The 27,642-nt window shown below is 43.8% G+C and overlaps 2 protein-coding genes across 5 annotated transcripts; both read right to left on the bottom strand.

Moving 5' to 3' along the window:
• Positions 1-105: 105 nt before the first annotated feature.
• On the bottom strand, positions 106-12,025 carry map2k4b (mitogen-activated protein kinase kinase 4b). 4 transcript variants are annotated; one of them, XM_056296809.1, is made up of 13 exons: positions 11,782-12,024; positions 11,038-11,073; positions 10,497-10,529; positions 8,691-8,793; positions 8,083-8,257; positions 4,515-4,634; positions 4,202-4,321; positions 4,057-4,108; positions 3,814-3,941; positions 3,110-3,187; positions 2,816-2,964; positions 2,186-2,231; positions 1,741-1,940 (listed from the first exon to the last, which is right to left on the bottom strand). In XM_056296809.1, exons 1-13 carry the CDS (start codon positions 11,912-11,914, stop codon positions 1,827-1,829), a joined length of 1,287 nt encoding a protein of 428 aa, XP_056152784.1. In that variant the 5' UTR covers positions 11,915-12,024; the 3' UTR covers positions 1,741-1,826. The 4 variants fall into 4 exon arrangements, with proteins under 4 accessions (XP_056152787.1, XP_056152784.1, XP_056152785.1 ...); XM_056296810.1 differs by lacking the exon at positions 10,497-10,529 and having other exon boundaries at positions 11,782-12,022; XM_056296812.1 differs by lacking the exons at positions 2,816-2,964; positions 3,110-3,187 and having other exon boundaries at positions 106-1,940; positions 11,782-12,025.
• An 11,755-nt stretch (positions 12,026-23,780) lies between these two features.
• adprm (ADP-ribose/CDP-alcohol diphosphatase, manganese-dependent) lies at positions 23,781-25,677 on the bottom strand. The gene is made up of 3 exons (XM_056297650.1): positions 24,911-25,677; positions 24,587-24,709; positions 23,781-24,343 (listed from the first exon to the last, which is right to left on the bottom strand). The coding sequence occupies exons 1-3, from the start codon at positions 25,479-25,481 to the stop codon at positions 24,051-24,053; spliced, it is 987 nt and encodes a 328-aa protein (XP_056153625.1). The 5' UTR covers positions 25,482-25,677; the 3' UTR covers positions 23,781-24,050.
• Positions 25,678-27,642: the final 1,965 nt, after the last annotated feature.

The raw sequence follows: 27,642 nt of genomic DNA, 5'->3' as shown, positions 1-27,642 counted from the left end.
CCCACCCTCGGGAACAAGCCGTGAAGTATTCAACAGTCCTGTTCAAAATAAGAGCACCTGAACACCCCCCCCGCACCCCCATCGCCGCCACCATGACAGGTGGCCATTTTCAACACAGCTGATATCTCAAAGATAAATGACCCCTGACCTCCCCCTTCACACAGACCCACACGAGACAGTTTGGTTGACTAGCAAGCTACAAATCGGGTGGTTTTTTTTTTTTTTTCACCAACTTCCACACTGAATGTGAATGACACCCTGATGAGCAGAAATGGCTTTCTGACAGAGGAAGATAGATAAAAGGGTGTGTCTCAATAGTCTCAAGTTGAAAACCTTCTCCATCTTATGCGGAGCAACCCAAAGTGCATTATACTGTACATAGATCTTTGTAGATGACAAAAAAAAGGATTGGGTTCATACATTTTAAGACTACGGAGACACGTCCAGAGTGTAAAACATTGTTTGGCATGGGAAGACATTCCATCATCGGTGCGAGCCAGAGAGTAACATGCTGAGTTGCTGAAAAACATTGTGGAAATATTGTGATCAATGTGGATTAACAGTTCGACTGTACAATGCTGTGACAGACTGTAGGCGAGCGTTAAGGCTCATTCCCCGCTGAATCAGCTTTGTCAGTTTATTATTCCTTAACATGTACTATCCAGACATATAATCCATTAATGTGAGGTGAAAGCTGCGGTATCCTTTTACAGTACTGCGCCGCATACTCACAACACTCAGGCTTCCCCGGCACTTGATCAACATTTGCCAAGTACATCTCGCTCGCTCTCTATTTGGGAATGAGCCTTAACCGTTGAACATTACCTGCCAAGAACAGAAGATTGGATATACTGCATACATACATACATGCATCCCGGCATACATATGTACATACATGCATGCATACATACATGCACAACTGCATGCATGCACACATGCACACATGCATCCATATGTACATGCATGCATGCATGCATGTACACATGCATACATACATACATGCATAATGTAGCGTTGGGTGTGAGCAAATGTGTGTTGTCCCCATCAGTATCAAGAGTACAAGCTCACAGATTTAAAAACAGAACAGTAAAGCCACGCTACCTCGTCCACCAGTTTCCCGAGCAACAACACGTTTCGCAAACTTATTCACTCGCCATCAGTAAAGGTGCCCACGAGAAAAGGAAACTGTGTAATAACAGTTTGTGTTTAGACAGTAGGTCTAATCTGCATACATCTGTACATACGTCAACAATGCGGAGGTGAACACACAAAATGCATACATACAGTCCACAACGTACAATCTAATAGGTGGCTTTTTTTCTCTTTTTTTTGTTTTTTGTTCATACATCATGAGCATCACTTTTTAACAACATTTTATTTGGTAGGTTTGTATTTGTGTACACAGTTCAAGTATATATACCATATATGTATACTCTATTACTTTTTCCTCAAATAAAAAAAAAAAGGTTGAGCAACGCATTTGACTAAGACAACGGTTTTGCCTTTAAGCTTTGCAAATGGATGATTTTCATTTCGAATGTTGCACTTACTTTTGATGAGATGATGGAAAGCATAAAAGGTGTGCTTTAATAAGAGTAATAATTATTATCATTATAATAATTATGACGATCTTATTGCACCGGGCAATTTGGAATTGTTCCTTTTGTTCTTTGGAACGTGTGACTAAAACGGGTGGTCCTAGGTAGCCCTGCATCTAAGAGCCCAGATGTCATGCGTCATATATGTCGCAAAGCTCAAGTGTCCCACCCATTGTGTGTTAGCATGTGAGGTGTTGCGCCCCCCCCCCCCCCCCGGGGTCGACTTCATCAGTCCACGTACATCGGGGAGATGGGAGATGTGGGGATCTGATCCAGGATGCGACAGACGTAGCTGGCGACGTCCACAAACCGTTCTTCGTACATCAGGATGAATGAGTGTTTCTAGAGGGAAGGTAAAAAGTGACCTAGGTGAGCTTAGATGTGGGCCGCGAGGGTGATAAACATTGTGAAGGGGCGAAATGAACAACACAAATGCCCTCTAAGTAAAATAATCTTAGTCAATAAGGTTGCTGCTTGAATCGAGTGATAGTACTGCATATAATCAAATAGAAATAAAAAGGTTGGAGGCAGATAAACAAATAAATAAATACGTGGCTGATTTTGAAATATGTAATAAAAGAACTAACCAGGAGCTCCTTGTATTTTGGCCTTTTTGATTCGTCCTTTGTAAGGCTGTTTAGGAAAACAGAGAAACAAGTAGCAAAAATGACAAAAGTTGAGTCAAGGAGTATCTACCAGCAGAGAGCAGCAGAAACACAACATCCATCCGTCCATCCATTATCCAAACCGCTTATCCTACGCAGGGTCACAGGAAGCTGGAGCCTATCCCAGCAGTCATTGGGCAGCAGGCGGGGAGACACCCTGGACAGACCGCCAGTCCATCACAGGGCCGACACATTCACACCTCAGGACAATTTAGTACGGCCAATTCACCTGACCTACATGTCTTTGGACTGTGGGAGGAAACCGGAGCATCCGGAGGGAAACCCACACAGACATGGGGAGGACATGCAAACTCCACACAGAGGACGACCCGGGATGACCCCAAGGTTGGACTACCCTGGGGCTCGAACCCAGGACCTTCTTGCTGTGAGGCGACCGCGCTAACCACTGCGCCACTGTGCCACCCCAGAAACACAACAGCTGGCATTAAATAACCAACTGCAGGTTGGCATGAGTAGACATCTCATACTTACTGAGTGATATATGTTTTGTATGCATGACTGTATTGTAGCACATTATGCAGTTCAACATACCATAAGTTAACAAAGTTGATGAATTTAGGGGAGAATTGCCTCTCCTCCGAGTTGCTGAGCTGAGGAGGCTCGCCTTTGACCACTTGTGTCAGCTGGTCAAAAACACTATTCCACTTTGGATAAGGAAACCTTCCGGTAGCCAGCTCGTACTGAAAACAGACACAAATCGAGGAGTTTTGATAAACGCAGAAGAGATACTCATTTTCCAATTGTAAGATCAAAATCTACACATCACCTCTCTATGAAAAATCCAGAGACATACAGTGAAAAGGTTTCATAAATTAGTTGGGTTACCAGAGTTATTCCCAAGCTCCACACATCAGACCGGACATCATAGCCTTGTCTTGAAGCACTGGGGTCTATTCTCTCAGGCTGAAACCAGACAGCAGAGGATCTCACACACACGGGGAAAAAAAAGCGCCCTTCATTCGCTGCGTGAGTCATGAGACGGAGAACCACGGCGTGGTACGAAACAGCCACGGTAATACTCTGACTCCAGTAGGTTTACATCAGGCTTTCTCCATACTCATAACTTTAAATCCTGTCCATTTTAACCCCCCCCCAAAAAAAAGACTACTTCTGAGCAAGATGTGGCTCGAGAGCAGATGAAATCTTCAAGATATTAACTTCTTTAATGTACATGTACCTGTACGGTGAAGTATGCACTGCTAGCAATTAAACAGTCACAAGAAATTAACTTGTGAAGACAAAAAAAATATAGTCTCTAACTGCAACAAATCTTGCTATCTAATACCCTTCAGTAGATGGTATGTCTGCAGGGTATGTGGGGGTGTCCTTTTTCGTTGAGGGGCATTCCGTCTGAAGGCAAGGGCTGCCAACTGAGCTTAGCATCCGTTGGCAGTTTTAAAAGTAGATGAGCAAAATCACTGACTCTATACTGAATTCTTTACATTTTCATGACTAGCACAAATCCAACACAGACCAGCGTGTACCTGCTGACCCTCCACACTGTTACTGTGTTACTGATGGCCGCTTACCGCCATGTAAGGCCTGCAACCTGCATCTCTGGTCTTGGCTATGGAGTCCACCAGCTGACCGCTGATGCCAAAATCACACAGCTTGATGTTGCCTTTCCGGTCCATGAGAATGTTGGAGGGTTTGATGTCTGGAGTGGAGAGGATAAGAAGTCGGGAGTTACAGGTGTCATATACGCAGAACATTTAACGCTGTCTAGAATTTTCTATGAAAACACGATTTAATCAACATGATGACAAACTCACCCCTGTGAATAATTTTCAAGTTTTCTTTTAGGTGATTCAGTGCTTTCACGGTCTGTAGGAGATATGACGAAGCTCATCAAACGCTCAGATTTGAAACGTATTGTATGAAAGAAAAGCATGAGAGAAAAGCCAAGCATCTACTCACTGCTAATGTGATTTTGCCTAATATTTCCTCTGGAATGACGTCATCTAATGCACAATATACGTATTTGTAGAATTTGTCAAATGAGGTAGACATAAGTTCCATACATATCCAACAGTCACCCTGAAAGAAAAGACATTTCAGTTGACATAACACAACAAATTAACAGAAAAATTAAGTTGTCAAGAGTAACAAATCACATCATAATCGCCATCAAAATCTATGGGCAATCTGTGTGTGTGTGTGTGTGTGTGTGTGTGTGTGTGTGTGTGTGTGTGTGTGTGTGTGTGTGTGTGTGTGTGTGTGTAAAACATACCTCTCTGAAGAGGGCACCATAGAACTGAACAATGTAAGGACAGTCACTACTCCTCATCACCACATCCAGATCCATCAGCAGCTGCTTCTGCTCCTTCTCATCCACCGTGGAGCGGATCCTCTGGAAGACAGACAACACGAGGACAAGGATATGGTTTGAGAATGTAGTGAATTTTCCATATTGCATTGACTAAACCACTATTACAGTGGTTCTTTCTTGTTTACTGTAACAATATTCGGGCGTCCGGGTAGCATAGCGGTCTATTCTGTTGCCTGCCAACACGGGGATGATCGCTGGTTCGAATCCCCGTGTTATCTCCAGCTTGGTCGGGCGTCAGACACAATTGGCCATGTCTGCGAGTGAGAAGCTGGATGTGGGTATGTGTCCTGGTCGCTGAACTAGCGCCTCCTCTCGTCGGTCGGAGCGCCTGTTCGGGGGGGAGGGGGAACTGGGGGGAACAGCGTGATCCTCCCACGTGCTACGTCCCCCTGGTGAAACTCCTCACTGTCAGCTGAAAAGAAGTTGCTGGCGACTCCACATGTGTCAGAGGAAGCATGTGGTAGTCTACAGCCCTCCCTGAATCAGCAGAGGGGGCGCAGCAATGACTGGGACGGCTCGGCAGATTGGGGTAATTGGCCAAGTACAACTGGGGAGAAAAAGGGGGAAAATTCCAAAAAAACAAAACCCAAAACAATATTCATCTCACCAGAAGCTTAAAAGGGAAACAATCACGAGTTATCACTGTCGTTACATGGCACACGGTAGCATTCGCTACAACAGGTGTATGTAGTGTTGTAATTCACATTTTCTCACACAATGTTTTGTGGGATGGCCTAGCGGCCTGTCCAGGGTGTCTCCCTGCCTGCCGCCAAATGACTGCTGGGATAGGCTCCAGCATCCCTGCGACCCTGAGAGCAGGATAAGCGGTTGGGATAATGGATGGATGTTGCCTGTTTTGATGTAGAACATCGAAGGCAGTGGGTTATAGTTTTCATGTTCATGGATTCTCAACCATTGACATCACTGGCACAAGGCTTTTCCTCACAATTTCAGCAGCATTTCAGAGAGGCACAGAAGACTGCTCAGTATTTTGGCTGCTAATGGGGTATTAAACCTACGACATTTAGATACGATACAGATGTAACCGAGCATATTTCCGCCCGCTGCGGGATTCGATCTGGGGTGTACTGCACCACCAGGCGACATCGCTAACCGCTCGACTAAAGGGGGCCGACCCCTTTGGTGTGGCGGCATGGTGTCGCAGTGGTTTGCGCGGTCGCCTCACAGCAAGAAGGCCCTGGGTTCGAGCCCCGGGATTGTCCAACCTTGGGGGTCGTCCCTGGTCATCCTCTATGTGGAGTTTGCATGTTCTCCCCGTGTCTGCGTGGGTTTCCTCCGGGTGCTCCGGTTTCCTTCCACAGTCCAAAGACATGTAGGTCAGGTGAATTGGCCGTACTAAATTGTCCCTAGGTGTGTGTGAGTGTGTGTGTGTGAGCTCTGTGATGGCCTTGTGGGCTGTCCAGGGTGTCTCTCCGCCTGCCACCCAGTGACTGCTGGGATAGGCTCCAGCATCCCTGTGACTCTGAGAGCAGGATAAGCGGTTTGGATAATGGATGGGTAGATACAGATGGCCAGCAAAATTTTTGAAAAGCTTCTTTCTCTAGTTTCCAGATTTGAAAACCGCTCAATTCCCCTAAATTGGATTTGGCTATCACAAGCCTAAGATTACAGAAATGAATTGTTAAGTCGAGAAGTATCAGACATTAAACCTTGTGACTACAAACCCTTTTTACATAGCTAGCAAGCAGCGCTCAGCAAACACTTGGGACCTCTCATCTTGGCTCCTGCTGCTGCTGTTTTAGTTATTACACACATAACATTTAATATTCTTACTAGCACTCCGTGCAGTGAGAACTGTAATATATACACTGATGAGCCAAAATATTATGACCACTCACAGGTGAACCAAATAACACTGATCTTCTCTAAACAGGGGCACATATCAAGGTCTGGGTAGATCAGATGGTAAGTGAACAATCAGTTCTTGTTGGATGCAGGAGAAATGGGCGGGACCTGAGAGACTTTAACAAGGGCTAAATTGTCATTGCCAGATGACTGGGTCACAGCATCTCTGAAACGGCAAGGCCTGTAGGTAGTTCCCAGTCAGCAGTGGTATCTACCGACAGCACTCCCAGGAGGGACAAACCACAAACCGGTGACAGGATGTTTGGCGCCCGAGGCTCATCGATGTGCAAGTGCAACGAAGGCTATCCCATCTGGTCTGAACCAACAGAAGGCTTTCAAATTTTAATGATGGTTACAGCATGAATGTGTCACGACAAACAGTGAATCGCACCCTGCTGCGTATGGGGCTGCGTAGCCACAGACCGATCAGAATGCAACTACAACGGGCATGCGAGCGTCGGAACTGAACCTTGGAGCAGTAGAGGAATGTCGCCCGGTCCAATGAGTCCCGTTTTCTTTTAGTTCATGTGGATGGCCGTGTACGTGTGCGCCATTTACCTGGGGAAGTGATAGCACCAGGATGCACTAGTTTGTTTCTAGTGTGAAAACTGTTTTTGGATGGTTCAGACTTTCGGACTATTACAGGAAGTTCAGATAGGCTATTGTCAGAACTGGAAAAGGGAAAACTGAGCCATGGTAGCACTCGGGAAGATGAGGAGACACGTTTTTAACTGAAACATGGTCTAGTCCTGAGTATCGTGCTTGAAGTTACTGCTGCTGGTAGTAATGCCATAATAACATTATTATAGTGGCAACAAAATGGATCTGTTCATTCATTTTTCTCCATTAATTCAAACGGCAATAGGAGGTAACTGCCGAAGTGACAACACACCAGCGTCAGACGCACATCCGTCTACAAACCAATGAATGTCAAGTATAGGAAGACGCAGCCCACATAGGTGATGACGACAGGACGTAGGTATGTGATGTTAAGTTCTTTAGTGCACTTGCATAATTGCAATGTGAAAACAAAACTAAGCAGATCAAATGTAAGCAATGTAACCAAAACATGAAGCCTGGTTGGGACCTTGGCTTGGACTTTCAGGTGTGAAAAGGCTCTTCAATAACAGTACTGCGGCTGCAGGGATCTGAACATGTAATTGGTGGATTTTCTTGAAGATACGCCAGCAAAGGCACTTCAATTTGCCAGTTTTACTGACAGCATGGTCTTAAGCGGTCAGTGCCGCCATTTTCAGCATTTCAAATTGTCCTATCCTAAACTGGATGCCCGGTCTCCACTATAATTCAAACTATCAGGCCTTACTCTCTTGATTTATAATCAAATCAACAACTTCATCTCATCTTATCGCTCATCTCATCATCAGCCGCTTCTCTGGGGTCGGGTCGTGGTGGCAGCAAGCTAAGTAGGGCACTCCAGACATCCCTCTCCCCAGCAACGCCCTCCTTTTTCATTGCAAATAAACAACTTAAGAGGCATAAATCACCAGTAGGAACTATTTGGGGATGATGAGTCACTATTCTAGTGAGGTGTGTCTAAGAGCCATGAAAAGTAGGACAGAGCAGCCTGCATCTTGCCAGGTACCTTAACAGCCATGATCTGGCCCGTGGGTTTGTGTACCATCTTGTTGACGGAGCCATAGGCCCCGCGACCGATCTCTCCCAGGTCTCTCAGATCCTCTGCTGTGAAGTCGCAATGTTGCTCTGGAGAGATCTTCAGCTTCCCTGACGACTCAATACTGTGCGTTCTCAGACGCTCTCTGGATGACAAAGAGGAGGATGACAGAGGAAAAGAGAGGAGGCAGTACAAGGAAAAGAAGGGGAGAGGATGTGAGAGAGGATAGTTTGCGGGGGAGAGAGGATTATGCATAATAGATTAATGTGGACATGGTAAATAATTCATCTGCAATCCTGCAAGCCTTTCTCATTCAGACACATATTGAGAAATGTCTTAATCCCTTTCTCTACAATTTATGTCGGTCACAAAATCAACTGATGTGACGAATGTAAATGCCAAGTCATCTCTGGTAGAAATAACTGCACCTCTCTTAAGAGCTACACCAGGAAATTTAGACCAACCGAGTCATGCACACAAAAAAATTGCCTAAAATGGGATAAACAGAACCAAATATATTAATTAATAAGACCTGACAACAGAGTCAAAATAAACTACCAGCAACTTCTTGTACTTACATGTGTGGGTTCTGGAAAGAGGGAGCCGGTGGATTGAGGGGAAGCCTGGAGGCTGGTTTCACAGGAGGGTTGGCGAAATTCAGCTTTAGAGCTTTTCGTTTACCTGTCGGGGCACAGAGATTAAAATATCCAAATTCCCACAACATAGCCCTGTACACTGTGGGGTAAACAAACCAGTGCAAGGACAGAAAAATAAAAGGAGGATATGCAGCAGACACAATGGGATAAAATGCCTGGCTTACCTCTGTAACTTCTGTCCCTACGCACCAGGAATAAGCCATTAACATTGTGCAATATGCAATCTTAACTTAGTTATGCAGCAAAATGTTTGTGCTATGGTGCAAAATGTCAGTCACGAATCATCTGAAGGAGATTTTCTGGGCATCATAACAGTTTCACTTAGGCATGCTAAGAGAAACATAGTTTATCATTGTCATCTTTCATACACAGATTAACCCAAAGATCCCTTGGACTGTCTCATCCATTTTAAAAGGAAGCACAAAATGCATTTTAAACACAAGCACAAGTGCTCAGAACTGCAGGGGTTCCCAATATCCAGGCAACTCTATGGCACCAATTATTATTCTTCCAAACATATCCACTGCTTTAAAGGTCCCATGATATGAAAAATTTATTTTCATTCTTGTCTTAATGCATGCTCAGTGCATGCTCATGCTCATGCTATTTTCATTCTTGTTACGTCTTTTATTCGCACTAAATTTAAATCTATTTAACACTATGTTCTAGAAATTCATCAAAAAACGCCATTTTATATTTATATTTATAAGAATAATGTTTTTTAAATAAGGTCATCTTGCACTTTATGCACAAAAATGTCAAATGAATGAGAGAAAACTGAGAGAAGACAAGTGAAACTTGCCAACAGTATTGATGTCCACATACCTCTAAAAAAGGCCAGCTGTTATTGGTTGTTTGTCAAGTCAATCTCCCGCCCTCAAAAAATCCCACCCGACTGTTACAATTCATTTGGATAAACGTGAAATTGCGGAAGTTTGCAGTGCTCTAAATGCCGTTTCATGGGGACCTTCAACAGACTATAGTGCTTTATATTACGTATATGGGACTGATATTGGGAATTCCTGTGCAAGACAATTCCATTGACAACATTTTGAAATGTGCAGCTAAAACTTTTAAAATTTCCCTTGAGATATCAAAGTGACCCAACACTTAGCTAACACTTCACATATATCCAGGATAGCTGTTTCAAGATGAATTATAAATACATATGTTAGATGATATCGGTCAAGAGGAAGACCACCAACAATTCCCGAGGTGTAACTTGAGAGAATACAGTATAGAACAAATGTCCAAGATGTAATACTATGAAAAGCGTTAGGTAAAAGTGTTGAGTCCTCTTTGCCATGCCGTAATTGCCCAAATCTTGGGTGCAAATGGATCCCTTAACCTTTAAGCCCAAGTGTGAATCAATCTTCCTCAACCATTACAAGGTTTATATTAGTTAACAGCAGTGAACAGTGGACAGACTCCCCATCTACCAGAGCACCACACAGGCTGTTTCAGTAGTATAAAGTGGCTTCCTTCCCCCCACCCCGTTTCATCTCATTTAATATCAGCACGGCAAACACAAACACAACTGCCAAGAATCGGGACCTCCACGACAACAGAGAACAATCACCCGGCATCGTTTTACATCATCCGTACCCAGTAATTTGATGTTGGTGAGCAGATGAAAGAGAATAATGAAAGGAAGCCACTTTAGACTACTGAGATGTACCCACAGAGAGAAGAAGTCGGTGTGCTATGTGTGTGAGTTCTATTGCTTACTTTGGGGCACTCCAGACAGGCTTATCTGAAACCCTGAAGTAAAGAGAAAAATTTTTACTTCATGTCCTTTGGGCTTGTTTAAGTGAGGGTGACCAGGGTGTTCTGGTCATTTTAACAAATGATATCCCCAAAAAGTGTCACTGCTGCGTGGGGGAATGCATAGGCAGGTTACGATAAAACTGATTTGACTGTTTAAGTGATGACCTTTTTTTGCTATTTCAGTGTACCGCACCACTACATGTTTGGACATGGGGATGTACTTTTCAAATACGTCTTGAAAGCAAGTGGCTATCTTTGCAGATGTTGAGAATGTGCAGTAAATGAGAAATAAGATCTACCATCGCCTCCTTTGAGACGGTACCATTTTAGTCAAGTATAAAACAAGGAGGAGTAACATGCAGTAAATGACAACAACAAAAAATTAAAAGAAAGTAGGTGGATAAGAAACATTTCAAGGATTGTTTGGTTTGCCTGCTGTTCATTAAAAAAAAATCCTACAGCAGCAAATAAAAAAAATCCTATAAAAATAAGTGTTGAATACCTGTTTCATTTTGACATCTCCAGCACGTGTTGGTTTCTGCAAGGTTTAAATAAAACATTTGATACTAGAAATCCAACACAGTTGAATAATGCAACTCAAGATCTCTGGACCATCACTAAAGACGAGCAGCAAACAACATCACTCGGCTAGTTGCACACAAGGTTGCCCTGCTACTGATGGCACAACCCAGTGTCTACCAGTGTAGGATGCTGCCAGAGGCTCGACTTAACGCCTGGGCATCAAAAAGGGGTCCACAAACGCTGACTGACATGTTTACAAGTCATGTTTAACCGCAGTAACTATCAAGTTATAACGCAACGTAACGATGTGTTAACACGGCAATGCATTCATGCAGCAGCATGGGAGAGGAGGAGAGGGGACACTTCACTGTAGGCCTTGGTGGTGCATATGCAGAGGCTAAGTGCTAACTAACATCGATGGGTGGACACTCATTGGGAGCATCGCACCGTTACGATGGAACAGTCTGCGGTTGTAGCCTCGTCTGAGAAACGTCACGATAAAAACTAGAACGATGAGAAAAAACTACATTTGAGCCCATCGGGCCACGATTCATCCGCTAAAAGAGAGGCTAATGCACCACCGCTAACTCGATAGCCGTGTTAGTTCAGGGGAGCTACAGGCTACCTCTCCACAGCATTCAATGTCTCACAACTGGAAGTAAAAAAAAATAAAAACATAAATGAAATAGAAATAATGATAACAACAACAAAAAAAAAAGCCTACCTTGCATGCTGCTGCTGACTGTGGTCAGGTTGTGTGTCTGCGGGTGATGGTGTTGTATTGTGGGTCCCGCAATGTTGCTGTTGTTGTTGCCGGGGGTGGTTGTGGAGTTGCTGTCGGGACAGGGAGTCGCCATTGTTGTGTTCGATTCCAGCAGCGCTCAGGCTGCAATGCAGAGAGCGGACCTCTCTCTCTCTCTCTCTCTCTCTCGCTCTCTCTCTCTCTCTCTCTCTCTCTCTCTCTCTCTCTCGCTCTCTCTCTCGCTGTCTCTCTCTCTCTCTCTCTCTCTCTCTCTCTCTCTCTCTCTCTCTCTCTCTCTCTCTCCCTCTCCCTCTCTCTCTGCGCCGGATGGACGCAGTAATGTGCCGCACGGCCACGTCTGTGGTGACTCAGTGGAGGTTTCGACGCAGGCTCCTACGGAGGAACGGGAAGGGACAGCTGCTCCCTATCTGTCCCCTTTGACACGGCTTCCTCCAACCAGGAAGACTAACGAAAGCCTTTGATTGGACACCGCAAAGTTACCCAATCGCTGCTACTTCTTTATCACAACAATCAAAAGTTAATTGCTGGGGGGAAAATTATGAGATTTACTTTGATAAGATTTATTCTTATTTAAATTGTGTGCAATATACATATGTCAGCTTGCTATTACGTGTAACATACAATAATAACTGAGTACCCTGTGCAATAAGTGAACATATGAACATGCTGCTGCATCTTTTTCTTAATTCAATTCAATTCAATTCAAAACTTTATTGCAGACTCAGGATCCATAACAGACGACGACAAATAGGTAAAAGAAAGACAAACTCTAGACAATACACAGAGTAAACACAATAAATAACATAAATGGAACAAATGAGAAGGCAGCTATATCATGGGTCCCACTGCCGGGGTTGGTAGCGTGTGGCACTGAATCTTATATAGTTAAACCCTTGATGATTACATTATCAGAATCACTGAGCCGGCAAATACATTTATACATGAGCTTTCTTAGAAGAGCCTGAAAGGTGCTGACTCCTGCAGCCACAAACATTTCACTTGCACTACACCAACTAGGTCTTTTTAGTAGCATTCTCATAGCATCATTATAAGCTAACCGAAGCCTCTGTAATCTTGCTTTTTTTTAGTTTGACCACAGGGGGGCAGTATAGAGTGTTGTACAATATGCTCTGAACAGAGACATCGTCACACTAACTGAACACATACCAAACTTGCGTGACAGAGTGTTTGCTTGTGCATCCATCATGCGGCGTTGCCTATAAATATCATCACCGTCTGTCATTTGCTCAGTAATATAATGTCCAAGATATTTCACCTTATTACATACCACAAGATTATTATCAGACAATTTAAAGTCAGGAAATTTTAGATGATTGGCCTCTTTGGTTCTGCAGATCATGACAGCACTCTTACTAGCATTGTATTTGATATCATGCTCCACACCATACACAGAACATACATCAAGGAGCTGCTGGAGACCAGCGCTACAGGGACGAAGGAGGACAAGGTCATCTGCATACATAATATGGTTCATCAAGGTATTACCAGTCATGCACCCAAGTTTTACAGGCTTTCAACTGCTTGGACAAATTATCAATATATAAATTGTAGAGAACTGGAGACAGAATTCCCCCTTGTCTGACACCATTGCTAACCCCAAATGGGGCTGAAACACTATTACCTCATTTTTCTTCTATAGTCTGGTGGGCATACCAATAAGCCAGAATTCTCACAATGTATTTAGGGACCCCTCTTTGACTCAGTTTAACAAACAACGTTCTATGATAAACACGATCAAAAGCTTTAGAAGCATGAATAAAACACATAAGAACTGATGAGTTTTGGCCTCTATATTTGTTAATAATTTCCTTTAAGACATATATACATAGGTCAGTGTCATGTTTAGCTTTAAAACCAAACTGGTTATCTGTGGAGTTGATAAATGCATGCACTCTATCCAGCAGGATTCTTTCTAGGACTTTTGACAGGATGCTGGCTAGAGCTATAGGCCTGTAGTTATCTAGGCTGCATACTTTACTAGCTTTGTCCTTAATGATGGGCACTAACAGTACAGACAACACTGAGTCTGGTAACAAGCCATGGACCATAAAACCAGTAAAACAGATAGCAAGGAGAGGAGCTATCCCCAGACTGGCATATTTAAGGTGTTCAGCAGTAATATGATCTAAGCCACTTGCCTTGTTAACAGACAGCTTGTGTATAGCTTGGTACATCTCGTGTGACATGATCACCATTGAATCATCACTCTCAGTATTGCCCACCTTATACAGATCACTGCGGACACAATTGAACAAGGTACTATAATGCTGTCGCCATAACTCCACCATAACTCAGCAATATTGTCTGTGCTGTTATAAGACAGCATTTATTTTATTTTATTGCATTATGTGCCATTCTGTTCATTATGTGACCACTGGAGTATGCTTCATTATTTGCTTTTAATATTTTCATTGTCGGTCCATTTGCGTCGTCTAGTGGCAGAAAGTAGGAACTGTGTACAATAGGAAAACGTTCCCACGATCCTCTACGACGGAGATCAGTTCATTCAGTTCATTCAGTTCATTCAGTAGAAAGTTGGGAAAGTGTTCAGTCATAACGTGGTCCTGTTAGACATCGTCAATCATCATACATCTTGTACCTACACGTTGCATTGTTGGTATGTATCTTGTTGTTGATTTGGATATGCATCGGATTATTCTTGGTAAACGTTATTATCCCTTCATTTTGATGTTTCAGACTGTTAAAATAGACATGTTGTCTGGCTGTAGCTTTCGTTGCTAGCAAGCTAGCTCACGTGACGTCATCTCATGGTTCATTTCATAGTTCACTAAAAACGGAGGATGGTACAGATAAATAGCTATGTTTATATACATAATTCATGTACAATTCATAAAGTCATAAGTTGCAATCCATAAATAAGAGTTAATAGGTTAAAAGGAGAAAGGCTATGTCATTCATAATAGTTTATTTCATGTAGATTCATTTACAAGTATTTACAGTTGTATTTACAATTTGCATTCTATGTATTCATACAGTTTCACCTGATCCTGTCTATCATTAAACCTGTGGAATCAAGAAGTTTCTTCAGAGTCTTTGATAGAGGGAACTGAGTTTAGCTGGCTGCCAAGCTATGATCTGGGGGCAGCACATTGTCTGCACCGGAGATACCATCAACAGTACATGGTATCCTTAATGTCAGATATATAGCAGATGTGACATTACATCCTTAATGTCACATCTGCTATATTTTTACTTCATTTTTTAATTGTACAGATGCTCTAGATCCACCCTGCTGTTATATGTAAATTATCTCTATTTTATATGTACCAAGTTGTACTTCAGTTTAGCCTAGTTCTTCATGTTCTTTGTATATTCTCAAAATGTTTTGCTTTATAATCTTGCTATTGTGTATTTTTGTTGTTGTGATCCTTTGGGTTGTGCAAGTGTAACCCACTCAAAAATAGCCTACAAGCAGGGTTAGGTTATTTACAGTCCAATTTCCCATTTCCAGGTACATTTTAATTGTATGTTTCACCTGCTTGTTATTTTAGCCCAGCAGAGGGCGGTATTGGTGCTGCAGAAAGGTTTTTTTCATTTCTATTTTGTGTTTAATGTTACAGTAAAATAAATGCCGGCCGTTTGAGTAAAACGTAATAGGTGTTTTGGTGTTTTCATTCCTCTACTCCTCTTTGAAAGTACCTTAAACAAGCACTTGCAGTTTATTGTATACCTATCAAGTGCCCACCTTACATTGGTTTGGCGAGCCAGCCAGGAGGAGTAGTTGGAAGAAAATTTGAGACAGGTATTTTTTTTTCATTTTATATTGCCGGTTGAACCTGTTTATTCACAGCATAGTATTTTTTTTGTCAACACTTTTAGTTACTTTTGTAAATTGTGTGAAATTCTATGCAGCCATGGACACTGAACAAGTCTACGGTATAAATTTGAAGAAGTCTGTGTATGTTGAGGGTATTACCACGGCTGATACTGATGAACAGATAACCGAACTCTGTTCAACTTTTGGGTGTGTGAACAAGGTTCTTAGGGTGAGACAGACAGGACAAGAGAATGGTGTTGAAGCTCTAGTGGAGTTCGAATCTGAGGAATCAGTCACAAACCTAGCACCTGACCTCCCACAGTACCTTCCTAGTGCTAGAGACCCTAACATTATGTGGCATGTGGATAGTGCAGGCAGACCTCTTAAACTCGTGTGACAGCTCAAACTCTGATAATGAACCAGATTCTGATGATAGTAGGACTCCTTTAGTCCATAAACCACGCACCAAGATTGATCGAACTCAGCATGCTTCCCCTAAATTTACCACCAAAGCAAAAAAACAGACAACAGTAACACAGTCAGCTGTAGTAAACGGAGAAGCCTCAGACAATGACATTTTCAATCCACCTGAGGTCCAGAAGAAAATTGTAGAACATGTCATTAAAAACGACAACTCTAGCACATCAAGTCAGGGATCCAGATGGCTTCGTCCTTTTTGGAGGCAAACTTCCTAAGCCTCCAAATGAAGCGGACTTTCCGACATGGTCTCTCCATGTGGAGCTTATGAACAAGGACAAAAACCCCTGTCGACATGCAGTGGCGTAAAATCCTAGAAAGCCTGCTTCCACCAGTGTCTGATTTAATCAGGCAGCTAGGCCCACATGCAGCTCCTCACGATTATGTGAATCTTCTTGATTCAGCATATGGTTTGGTTGAGGATGGGGTAGAGATCTTTGCAAGGTTCCTTAGCACTCATCAACATATGGGAGAGAAAGCCTCAGAATACCTGCAGCAATTGCAGATGCTACTTGCTACAGCTATAAAGAGGGTCGGCGTTGCAAAAGCAGATGCTAATAAGCAGATATTGCAACAGTTTCAGCGTGGATGCTGGGATCAGTCTCTCATCCTGGAATTGCAGTTAGAGCGTAAATCAGAAACGCCTCCCGATTTCTCTGACTTCTTACTACAGTTGAGGACAGAGGAAGGCAGGAGGGCTGCAAAGCAAGATCGCATGCAGCGTCATTTAGGGAGCACAAAGCCCAAATCTTCAGTGAATATGCAACTCGTGCATGAAGCGCCTTTCTCTTACAATGCAAGCACAAATGTGCTCCAAACATGCATCACAGAGACTGAGGATTTACGGAAGCAGGTTGCTTAACTAAAAAGGCAACTTACCAAAAAGAGAGAGCAAAGGAGGCAGAAACATGCTAACAAAACAAATCCATCCCAAGAAATCCGTTCAGCTAGTGCAGCCGAAATTCAAGCCCATAAAAACAGCACCAAAACCCAGGCCAAAGGCTTGATTCTGTTTCAAATGTAGTGATGGCCATCTAGCAAGGCAGTGTGAAAATCCTCCAAATAAGCTTTTGGTGGATCAGAAATATAAGGAACTGAAAGCAAGACAAGATGAATGGCAAACCAAATATGGACAAAGCTTTCACCTGAGAAATGTCAGTTCTTCAGAACATTTGTTAAATATCTCGGTCATGTTGTGTCTGCTAATGGTGTAGAGACTGACCCAGCCAAGATAGCTACCCTTACAACATGGCCCAAGCCTAATAATATCAAGGAGCTTAAGTCTTTTCTGGGATTTGCCGGATATTACAGGAGGTTCATAAAGGACTATCCCAAAATCGCAAGGCCTCTGAATGATTTAAAAGCTGGGTACCTCCCACCAAAGAGGAAGTCAGCACACAGCAGCTCAAAATGTCCCTCAAGTGTAGATTTCGAAAAGCCCTTCAATGACAAATGGACATCGGCCTGCGAAGATGCATTCAAGACTCTCATCCAAAAGCTCACAACAGCTCCGATTCTTGGGTTTGCAGACCCGAAGAAACCCTATGTTGTACATACAGACGCGGGCACCCACAGCCTTGGTGTGGCTCTATATCAAGAGCAGGAAGGCAAATTGAGAGTAATGGCCTATGCGAGCAGGGGACTCAACCGATGTGAATGAAGATACCCTGCACATAAGCTTGAATTTCTGTCTCTGAAGTGCGCAGTCACAGAGAAGTTTTTTGACTATCTCTATGGAATGAAATTCACAGTTGTTACCGACAACAACCCACTGACATATGTATTGACATCTGCCAAGCTGGATGCAGCAGGCCTCCGCTGGCTGGCTGCCCTTTCCAGCTTTGACTTTAATATCCAGTATAGAGCTGGGAAGAAGAACCAAGATGCCGATGGTCTCTCAAGGCGTCCACATCCTCATGACCAATACCAACCTGATTTCACTTCCCAAGAAGAGAATAATCGTATTCAGCTGTTTATTGCTCAGTTCCTACAGGATGACAGAGGAGCAGATTTCCCATCCGAGGCAGTGAAGGCAGTGTGTCAGAGACACCAGCACATTTCAGCAGCAGGTACAGAGCCAGACTTCCAGCTGCCTGTACCAATTGAGTGCTTAACAATTCAGGCCTCTGCCATCCCTGTAGGGTTCTACCAAGCTGATGTACTCGGGTCATGTACGCTGCCACAAATGTCGCTTGAAGACTGGGCACGTGAGCAAAGACAAGATCCGGTCATCAGTAGAGTAATAGATATTGTCAAAGCAGGAAAGCGACTCTCCTATAGAGTAAGGTGTCAGGAAGACAGAGAGGTCCAGCTGATGTTGAGAGTAATGGAGCAGTTGGTCTTCTCAAATGAGGTCTTATATCGAAAGCGCATAAGCTAAGGTGAGCCTTTCCATCAACTTGTCCTTCCCACAAGATACAGGAAAACAGCACTAGAGAACCTTCATGATGCTGTTGGACACATGGGTACTGATAGAACACTGGATTTGGTTCGTGCCCGGTTTTATTGGCCCCGAATGGCCGTGGATGTGGGTGAAAAAATCAGGACTTGTGAGAGGTGTATGCGGAGAAAGGCACGAGCAGAAAGAAGCACTCCCCTGGTGAATATGAAGACCAGCCGTCCTTTGGAGTTGGTCTGTATGGACTATCTTTCACTGGAGCCAGATGGAAAAGGAACAAAGAACATCTTTGTCATAACGGACCACTTTACTAAATACGCAGTGGCAGTACCAACAGCCGATCAAAAGTGCAGTGGCAAAAGCTTTATGGAATAATTTTTTCATTCATTATGGGTTCCCTGAGCGGTTGCACAGCGACCAAGGTCGTGACTTTGAATCAACCCTGATCGAAGACCTGTGTACACTACTTGGCATAAAAAAGACGAGGACAACGCCTTACCACCCACGTGGAAATCCCGTGGGGCGATTCAGCAGAACACTTCTTGAAATTCTGGGAACACTTGAAGAGGGAGACAAAGTGGAGAGATTTTGTGCAGCCCCTTTTCCATGCATATAATTGCACTAAAAATTATACTACAGACTATTCCCCCTATCAGCTGATGTTTGGTCGGCAACCGAGACTTCCAGTCGACATACAGTGCATCCGGAAAGTATTCACACCCCTTCACTTTGCCCACATTTTGTTATATTACAGCCTTATTCCAAAATAGATTAAATTCCTTTTTTTTCATCAATCTACATACTATACCCCATAATGACAAAGCGAAAAAGGTTTTGTAGAAATTTTTGCAAATTTATTAAAAATAAAAAACTGAAATATTGCATGTACATAAGTATTCACACCCTTTACTCAGTACTTGGTTGAGGCACCCTTGGCAGCGATTACAGCCTCAAGTCTTCTTGGGTATGAAGCTAAAAGCATGGCACACCTATATTTGGGGTATTTCTCCCATTCTTCTCTGCAGATCCTCTCGAGCTCTGTAAGGTTAGATGGGGAGCATCGCTGCACAGCTATTTTCAGGTCTTTCCAGAGATGTTCAATGGGGTTCAAGTCTGGGCTCTGGCTGGGCCACTCAAGGACATTCACAGACTTGTCCCGAAGCCACTCCTTTATTGTCTTGGCTGTGTGCTTAGGGTCGTTGTCGTGCTGAAAGGTAAACCTTCGCCCCAGTCTGAGGTCCTGAGCGCTCTGCAGGTTTTCATCTAGGATCTGTCTGTACTTTGCTCCATTCATCTTTCCCTCGATCCTGACTAGACTCCCAGTTCCTGCCGCTGAAAAACATCCCCACAGCATGATGCTGCCACCACCATGCTTCACTGTAGGGATGGTATTAGCAAGGTGATGAGAGGTGCCTGGTTTCCTCCAGACGTGACATTTGGCATTCAGGCCAAAGAGTTCAATCTTGGTTTCATCAGACCAGAGAATCTTGTTTCTCATGGTCTGAGAGTCCTTTAGGTGCTTTCTGGCAAACTCCAAGCGGGCTGTCATGTGCCTTTTACTGAGCAGAGGCTTCCGTCTGGCCACTCTACCATAAAGGCCTGATTGGTGGAGTGCTGCAGAGATGGTTGTCCTTCTGGAAGGTTCTCCCATCTCCACAGAGGAACGCTGAAGCTCTGTCAGAGTGACCACCGGGTTCTTGGTCACCCCCCCTGACCAAGGCCCTTCTCCCCCGATTGCTCAGTTTGTCTGGGCGGCCAGCTCTAGGAAGAGTCCTGGTGGATCCAAACTTCTTCCCTTTACGAATGATGGAGACCACTGTGCTCTTCGGGACCTTCAAAGCTGTAGACATTTTTTGTACCCTTCCCCAGATCTGTGCCTCAATACAATCCTGTCTCGGAGGTCCACAGACAATTCCTTTGACTTGATGGCTTGGTTTCTGCTCTGACATGCACTGTCAACAGTGGGACCTTATATATACAGGTGTGTGCCTTTCCAAACCCTGTCCAATCAATTGAATTTACTACAGGTGGACTCCAATCAAGATGTAGAAACATCTCAAGGATGATCAGTGGAAACAGGATGACCCTGAGCTCAATTTTGAGTGTCATAGCAAAGGGTGTGAATACTTATGTACATGCAATATTTCACTTTTTTTTTAATAAATTCGCAAAAATTTCTACAAAACCTTTTTCACTTTGTCATTATGGGGTATTGTGTGTAGATTGATGAGGGGAAAAAAAGGAATTTAATCCATTTGGGAATAAGGCTGTAACATAACAAAATGTGGGGAAAGTGAAGGGGTGTGAATACTTTCCGGATGCACTGTAGCTTTTGGACTGAACCCAGAGGGAAGTACTAAACTGTCCCGCTCTGAATATGTCAAGAAATTGTCAGAGTCTAACGGAGAGCTATTGGCTAGCTACTGAACACAGTCTGGAGAATTTTTTACAGAACAAGCGGAGGTTTGATGGCAAAGTAAGAGAGTCCACACTGGTTGATGGAGACAGAGTCCTTGTGCGGAATGTTGGCATCAGAGGGAAGCATAAAATCGCTGATCGATGGAGTGAAACCATATTCAAAGTTGTTAAACAGATCCAAGACTCCCCTGTCTATGTTGTTGTGCCAGAACACACAAGTGGACCTGAAAGAGTCTTACACAGAGACCTGCTTTTGCCGTTTGGATTTCTCACATCCACCATCACAGAAGCATATCCCCAAAAGATAGAGTACAGACAGGAACCTAATAACTCACCACTTACTGGTGCGGATGGACTTGAAGATGAAGGGTATATGTTTGAAATGGAGGATGACGTCGGGTATTACTCCCTTTATGACCAGCCTTTGACTGAAACAGAAATCAACCAAGCTGATGCTGAACAGGACAATGGAATTTTACGAGAGGAAACCAGACTTGAGGAAAAGCCTCACACTGAAGGTTTAGATGACAAGGATACTCAGATGGAAAGCGAGTTTTTCCCTGAGAGTCAGGAAGCCAACACGAGCTTTGACGTGTCTACACTAAACCCTGAAGCTCCAGTGTTCCAACCTGAGGATATTGGACATGATGGAAACAGCAAGGCAAGTCAAGTTCAACACTCATCGATACCTGACATTCTAAGAGCTGAGGAAAGCCTTCCTAATGTTCCTGCCACAGACCTAAGTGAGCTTTGTAGCCCCAAAAATGGAGTCATGGAGATGACCCAGGAAAGGGGAAATGTAAAAGAACAAACAGAGTCAGAGAAGACAGGTTGCTCCTTAGGTTGAGGTGCCATTAAGAAGATCATCCAGGGATAAAACGGCTCCCAAAAAGCTGACCTACCCAACTTTAGGGAACCCATTAGTCACTGTTATGCACTCAATTTTAACTTGGTTAGACCAATCTTTCTCCCAAACCCTTACCTTTGATTCTGTACCTTACATATGTCATTTAACACCTTTAACATCTGGGGTAGTGTAGGGTGCAACATGCAAGGATGCATGCAGATTAAGGGGGGGGGGTGTGACCCACTCAAAAATAACCTACAAGCAGGGTTAGGTTATTGACAGTATAATTTCCCATTTCTAGGTATATTTTAATTATATGTTTCACCTGCATGTTATTTTTACCCCAGCAGAGGGCAGTAGTGGTGCTGCAGCTAGAGAACCCTACTGCGACGTTTCTCAGGGAGAGAAGAGCGAAGTCGGAAAACAGCAAAGAGTAGTAAGTTGAAGTTGAAATGCGAGCTGAAAGAAAAGAATGGAATTAAAGAAATAGTTGCAGGGTTTTCTCCACAGAAGCCGCCTCTAAGCAAGTAACAAACAGAACGGGGTTGAAATGCTGACGGCGATTTTCCAGAATTGGAAATTGTTCGCCATGTGCGTTGCTAGCAAACATGGCATAATGGATTTGTTTCACAAGTAGATGAGATGCACCAACGTAAGCAAAAACCCCAATCGGAGTTAATCTCAAGTTAAACTAACGGAAGTGTTATTAGAAGCTGTTTCACGTGTGCAGCGATTGAGAGAATCGAATGTATACCAATTCCAAGCTGCTATATGTTCGTGGATATGGATTTTTGAGCGGTATTAGTGTCAGATCTGGTCACGTTTCGCTGATAAGTCATTGAACGTTGCCCTGCTATGCAGGTGGGGTTTTTTCCGGAGGTGATTTGGGACGGTCCATTGGACAAATCGCCAGCGGACCCGCGGCAGACGAACAGAGGGCGTGAAGAGGAACGTCTCGCCAGCAACCGGAAGTGTCCTACTCCACATGTCGTCATTTCATCGGGCAGATAAGCGCTGAGATTTCACCACACTTGATACAAAAACATACCACCCGGATAGACGGGTTTACTTTTATTATTTTTTTGGGGGGGGGGGCTAGTTCGTCAGAGTTTTGAAAGGGTTTTCTAGTTTCTATTTTGTGTTTAATGTTACAGTAAACTAAATTTGAGTAAAACGTAATAGGTGTTTTGGTGTTTTCATTCCTCTACTCCTCTTTGAAAAGTACCTTAACCAAGGACTTGCAGTTTATTGTATACCTATCAAGTGCCCACCTTACACAAGCTGTAAAGACGTTTTAATTTCCATCGGGATCAATAAAGAATCTATATATCTACCCCCCCACCCACAAACACACAAAACCCACTCTATCTAACCCCCCCCCCCACACACACACACACACACACCCCACAAACACCCGTGTCCCAGCACTACGCTAGTCATGTCACTGCACATGGCTGCGGGCCCTTATGTTTAGTTTGCTTATGCCTCAGGCCAGCCCTATGTGCAATAGATTAAAAAAAATACTTTGTTATAGCGGGGCGGCACGGTGGCGCAGTGGTTAGTGCAATCGCCTCACAGCAAGAAGGTCCTGGGTTCAAGCCCTGGGGTAGTCCAACCTTGGTGGGTCGTCCCAGGTCATCCTCTGTGTGGAATTTGCATGTTCTCCCCGTGTCTGTGGGGGTTTCCTCCAGGGGCTCCGGTTTCCTCCCACAGTCCAGACATTAAGTCAGGTGAATTGGCCGTACTAAATTGCCGCTAGGTACTATATGTGTGTGTGTGTTGGCCTTGTGATGGCCTGGCAGCCTGTTCAGGGTGTCTCCCTGCCTGCCGCCCAGTGACTGCTGGAATAGGCTCCAGCATCCCCGTGACCCTGAGAGCAGGATAAGCGGTTCAGATAATGGATGGATGGACTTTGTTATAGCTTCAATCATAATGCATTCTATGAATAGTCCTCTAACCTCATCTGTATTGAAAACACCACATTAAAGAGATGTCTCTTTGTTTAAAAATATTTATTTCATAACCATTCCGAATTTCAAGAAAACTAAATGGGAGGATACAGTGCCATCAATAATTCAAGCCACCAAGAAACGAGGTATGGGTGTTTTGCAACTTGCATTCATTGTCATGTTAGAGCTCATCTTGGCCACAACACGACAGAAAGTGTCAGTGCATCTGTAACGCATTGTCATGCCATCAGTTTTAATTTTAGTTTTATTGCAACTTAATTTGCTTCACGTCCGTGCAAACTCAAATTAATTATTTATTTATCTATCTTTGTGCTTTTGGCATCATGGGAATAAAAGCTCTCTATCCACTATTCTTCCATTCCCTTTAAGGACCATTCTGTCTTCATACACAGAGACTGTGCCAAAAGCATTGGTGTCAGGGGGAGTCTCAATGACTCCCTCCAATGTGAGGTAGTGTACTCCTGAATCTTTATCTCTGTGGTATCCACCATCATGATCGTGTCCAGCCATGAAACACACCACACTAGTATGGGACTGCAGCACGGCCAGAAGCTCATCATAGTTCCAGGAAAGGCAGATGGGATCTGTAGAGCTGGGGTGTACAGGGAGGTGACCTGTGAAAGATAACCCATTACGATTATCAGTATTTACCATCCAGTGCATTTAGTTTGATTCAGTCTCCAACATCACATTAGAATAAATTTGGAAGAATAATCCTATTATTTCACAAGTGTCATATAAGCGGTATCCTAGAGAGGTGGCACTTGTACAACAATGGATACTCAACCATATGTCCTACATTGTTTTAACCCCTCTGACTGGTTTGTGGGGTATGCCTAAATCGTAACTTTACTTACTGACAACAGTGACTTTTTCGCCTTTCTCGTCAGCCAGAGACAGAACCTCAGCCAGCCAATCTAGCTGGTCCTTACTGAAGCCTCCATTGAACTTGACAAACCTCTGCTCCAGACCCCCAGATGCTATGATGAAGGGGGGAAAAGAAATCAAAATAGATAATAATCCAGTTCTTGTCTGATTGAGAGCTGTCTCTCAGTCGTGTCGATGTTTTTCCACCCAGGAAGAAAAAAAATCATTCTTAATCTAAATTCTTTAATACTAGTGGTGGTCCGTACCGGTATGGCGGCAGTAGTGGTTACGTCATTAACAATAGGTCTACTCACCTGGAGGATGGTTGAGATCTTCGTTCTTGTTGTGTGCCTGTAAAATATTCAGCGCATTAGTGTATTCGACGCTGCACTCGTCTCTCCCCAGGAGGCTCACGTCATAGGCGTCCAGCACGACGAATCGGAACCTGGGGGCCGGGCTGAAATGATAGGCGTATATACCACCGTCCAGGGCGCCGGAGTGGCGGGATCCCGACGTGCTGTTGAGCTCCGAACGCAGCAGCGCGTCCCTGCTGAAGTTATAGAACTCGTGGTTGCCCCACACGTGATGCACCTCCGCCGGGCCGGAGCTGAGCTCGCTCATCACGGCCGCCAGCGCTCGGTCCGACGCGTCGTCCCTCTTATTGAGGCCGTCGATGACGTCTCCCAGCTGTAGGATGAACGCGGGCTTGACGGCTGACGGCGACGACCAGGCTCTCTGCGCGTTTTGCAGCAGCTGGAGGCTGCTTCTGTAGTACCGCTTCCGCGTCCGCTTGTAATTGAAGCCGTCGTCTATGTCGGCGTATTGGATGTCCGCGATCACGCCGAACGTGAACAGCGGCGGCGGCGCCGCGGCGCAGTCGTCCATGTTCGCCGTTTTCACTCGTATGTCGACCGGCGTGAGTCCGTACGGGCCGAGACTGTTGGCTAAATAAGAGCTGACCAAACACCTCCTGACATTTCGAAACCCGGCCAGGCCCTTCTGTTATAAATTTGACTTCTGAGGAAGAAAAAAAACAGACAAAAGACTTAAAACGCAGCGCAGGACGGCGTATTTTGGTGAAATCACGTGTACCGTGGAAGAACTCGATGCACTTCCTGTACTAAAGGACCCCATTCCTGCGGCGTCACTACGCATGCTTTATGGTCACTAGTCACTTTGGTCCAAAATCGCATTTAGTAACTCGATTGTATGTAAAACGAATATGCGGTCTAAGTGCGGGGTTAATTAAAAAAATCACACTGCAAACACTCCGAGGAGAAAGAAATAAAAGTTTTGTTGTTGGTTTTTTGCCATGACATGTAGTGAGCCCATGTGTTAGTCCCGTAACTGCCACGAGAGGGCACTGTGGTCTACTTTACTTTTCACTGGGACGACTGACGGTGGCCCAAATACATGAAACCTGCCCGGATGTAACTGATGATTAGAAACTGCGTGTTATAAGAGGGGCAGTTATTTATTATGGCATTAACCATTATTTATATGCGTCATTTAAGAGGAAAGGATTTCATAGGACTGAATCGCAGCGAAATTTGGACCTTTACTCCCAAATATAGTTTAAATAATGAACAGCTGTGATAACCATGCCTCACTAGCTTTGCAAAAGTTGTTGTCTACAGTTGTCCCTCAAATTATATCAAATGATCATCTGTGTCAAATAATAGACCACGTGATATCTGCTTAGCAGTGCTTTATTTAGACAACTTGAACTTGACTTGACATTTACTTATAAGCCATGAGATTTTACCATCTGTTGTATTAAAGATTGGCTTTTCAAATGTAGTATCATGGCAGTCCGTTGAACATCATTTGACTCTTTTGAGATTCACAAGATGGCCACATGCGGGACACTCACCGCCCTTCGGTTTATCTAAAGTAGTTTTTGATCATCACGCAACACAAACAAATGTTAGCAAGTAGGCAGCAGACCAGGAAAATCAATGTCGTATTGTAAATCTGCCTATTGTTGATGTACTGTCCTGGCACCACCATCCTACAGCAACAACAGACAAGTCTTTCCTGAAGACAGCCCCATGAAAATTGTTATAACTGCCAATCTTCATTATAATTTTGATGAAGTGACTTTAATAGTCCCTGTTTAAGGTGGAGGCATAGTAAGCTGCCGGTTCATAGGCTGCTTGTCGTGATTTATCACCACTCTTGTCAGTTTATAGCCCTCCAACCTCCCTCTCATCACACTGATGTAAGGCCAAGTGACAGTTTGAAGGCCTCTTTTCACTTCAATCTGGCCAGATAGGAACACTTGTATTTGTACAAAGCAGTGGCGTTAATTTTTTTAAATGCAGTTTTGGTATTGATTTTATATTCTTGGTGTAATTCGTCAGCATTTAAGTTAGGTGAAAATGGGAGCATTTCTATTAATGAAGTGTCTATTATTGTTCTTTCTCATGGTACTTCTGCCTTTGCCTCATGCATGTGCCTCTAATAGCCAGTAATGTACTGTAATGTCCTACAGTGTCCCTCGATGGTGATTATTGGGGAGATGCTGACAGGAGGTGAGAGAGGACTCCAAATGTCTGACATGACAATTAGTCCCCTGTAATCTCTAAAGCCCCCTCCCCGATCCTGGAGGAATTTCTATTGAGGGAGTCATCAGCCTTGCTTTTATTTATAAGCTTATCATAGCAATCACAGGGGTCAAAGATTCATTTCGTTATATTTCAAAACAGCCAATAAGCCGACTAGGCCAAGACATTTTCCTTGGTAACAATATTTACATAATTTGGATTCACGTGAAGGTTCTCTTGACACAGGTACACATAAACACATGTAAAGACCTGTTCATTAAATTCAGCCCCGATCACCTTGAGGTTCATGAACAAGAAGCTGCAGACTTGGTCTCCACAAGTGTAGATATCTGAGTATTTACATATAAGGCATCCAAACAAAGAATGAACAATATCTGCAGGTTGGTAGTGCCCAGGATAGACTGCATGTATATCTTTTATTATAAATGTACAACACTGTGCTGAAAATAATCCTACAGAGAGCAATAAAGATACCATAC

This window comes from Lampris incognitus, chromosome 17 (genome assembly GCF_029633865.1).
Source record: "Lampris incognitus isolate fLamInc1 chromosome 17, fLamInc1.hap2, whole genome shotgun sequence".
NCBI lineage: Eukaryota > Metazoa > Chordata > Actinopteri > Lampriformes > Lampridae > Lampris > Lampris incognitus.
The sequence above is the reverse complement of the archived record's forward strand: the minus strand, read 5'-3'. Positions and strand labels throughout refer to the sequence as shown.

What these genes read in the sequence shown, in the direction of transcription:
- map2k4b (XM_056296809.1), bottom strand. Translation starts at nt 11,914, where the DNA reads ATGGCGACTCCCTGTCCCGACAGCAACTCCACAACCACCCCCGGCAAC. An exon ending in GAGATGTCAAAATGAAACAG is followed by an intron (nt 10,530 to 11,037) that starts GTATTCAACACT and finishes TCTTTACTTCAG; the next exon opens with GGTTTCAGATAAGCCTGTCT. An exon ending in GGAGCTTGGGAATAACTCTG is followed by an intron (nt 2,965 to 3,109) that starts GTAACCCAACTA and finishes GTCTGTTTTCAG; the next exon opens with TACGAGCTGGCTACCGGAAG.
- adprm (XM_056297650.1), bottom strand. Translation starts at nt 25,481, where the DNA reads ATGGACGACTGCGCCGCGGCGCCGCCGCCGCTGTTCACGTTCGGCGTG. An exon ending in AGATCTCAACCATCCTCCAG is followed by an intron (nt 24,710 to 24,910) that starts GTGAGTAGACCT and finishes CCTTCATCATAG; the next exon opens with CATCTGGGGGTCTGGAGCAG. An exon ending in CGAAAAAGTCACTGTTGTCA is followed by an intron (nt 24,344 to 24,586) that starts GTAAGTAAAGTT and finishes TATCTTTCACAG; the next exon opens with GTCACCTCCCTGTACACCCC.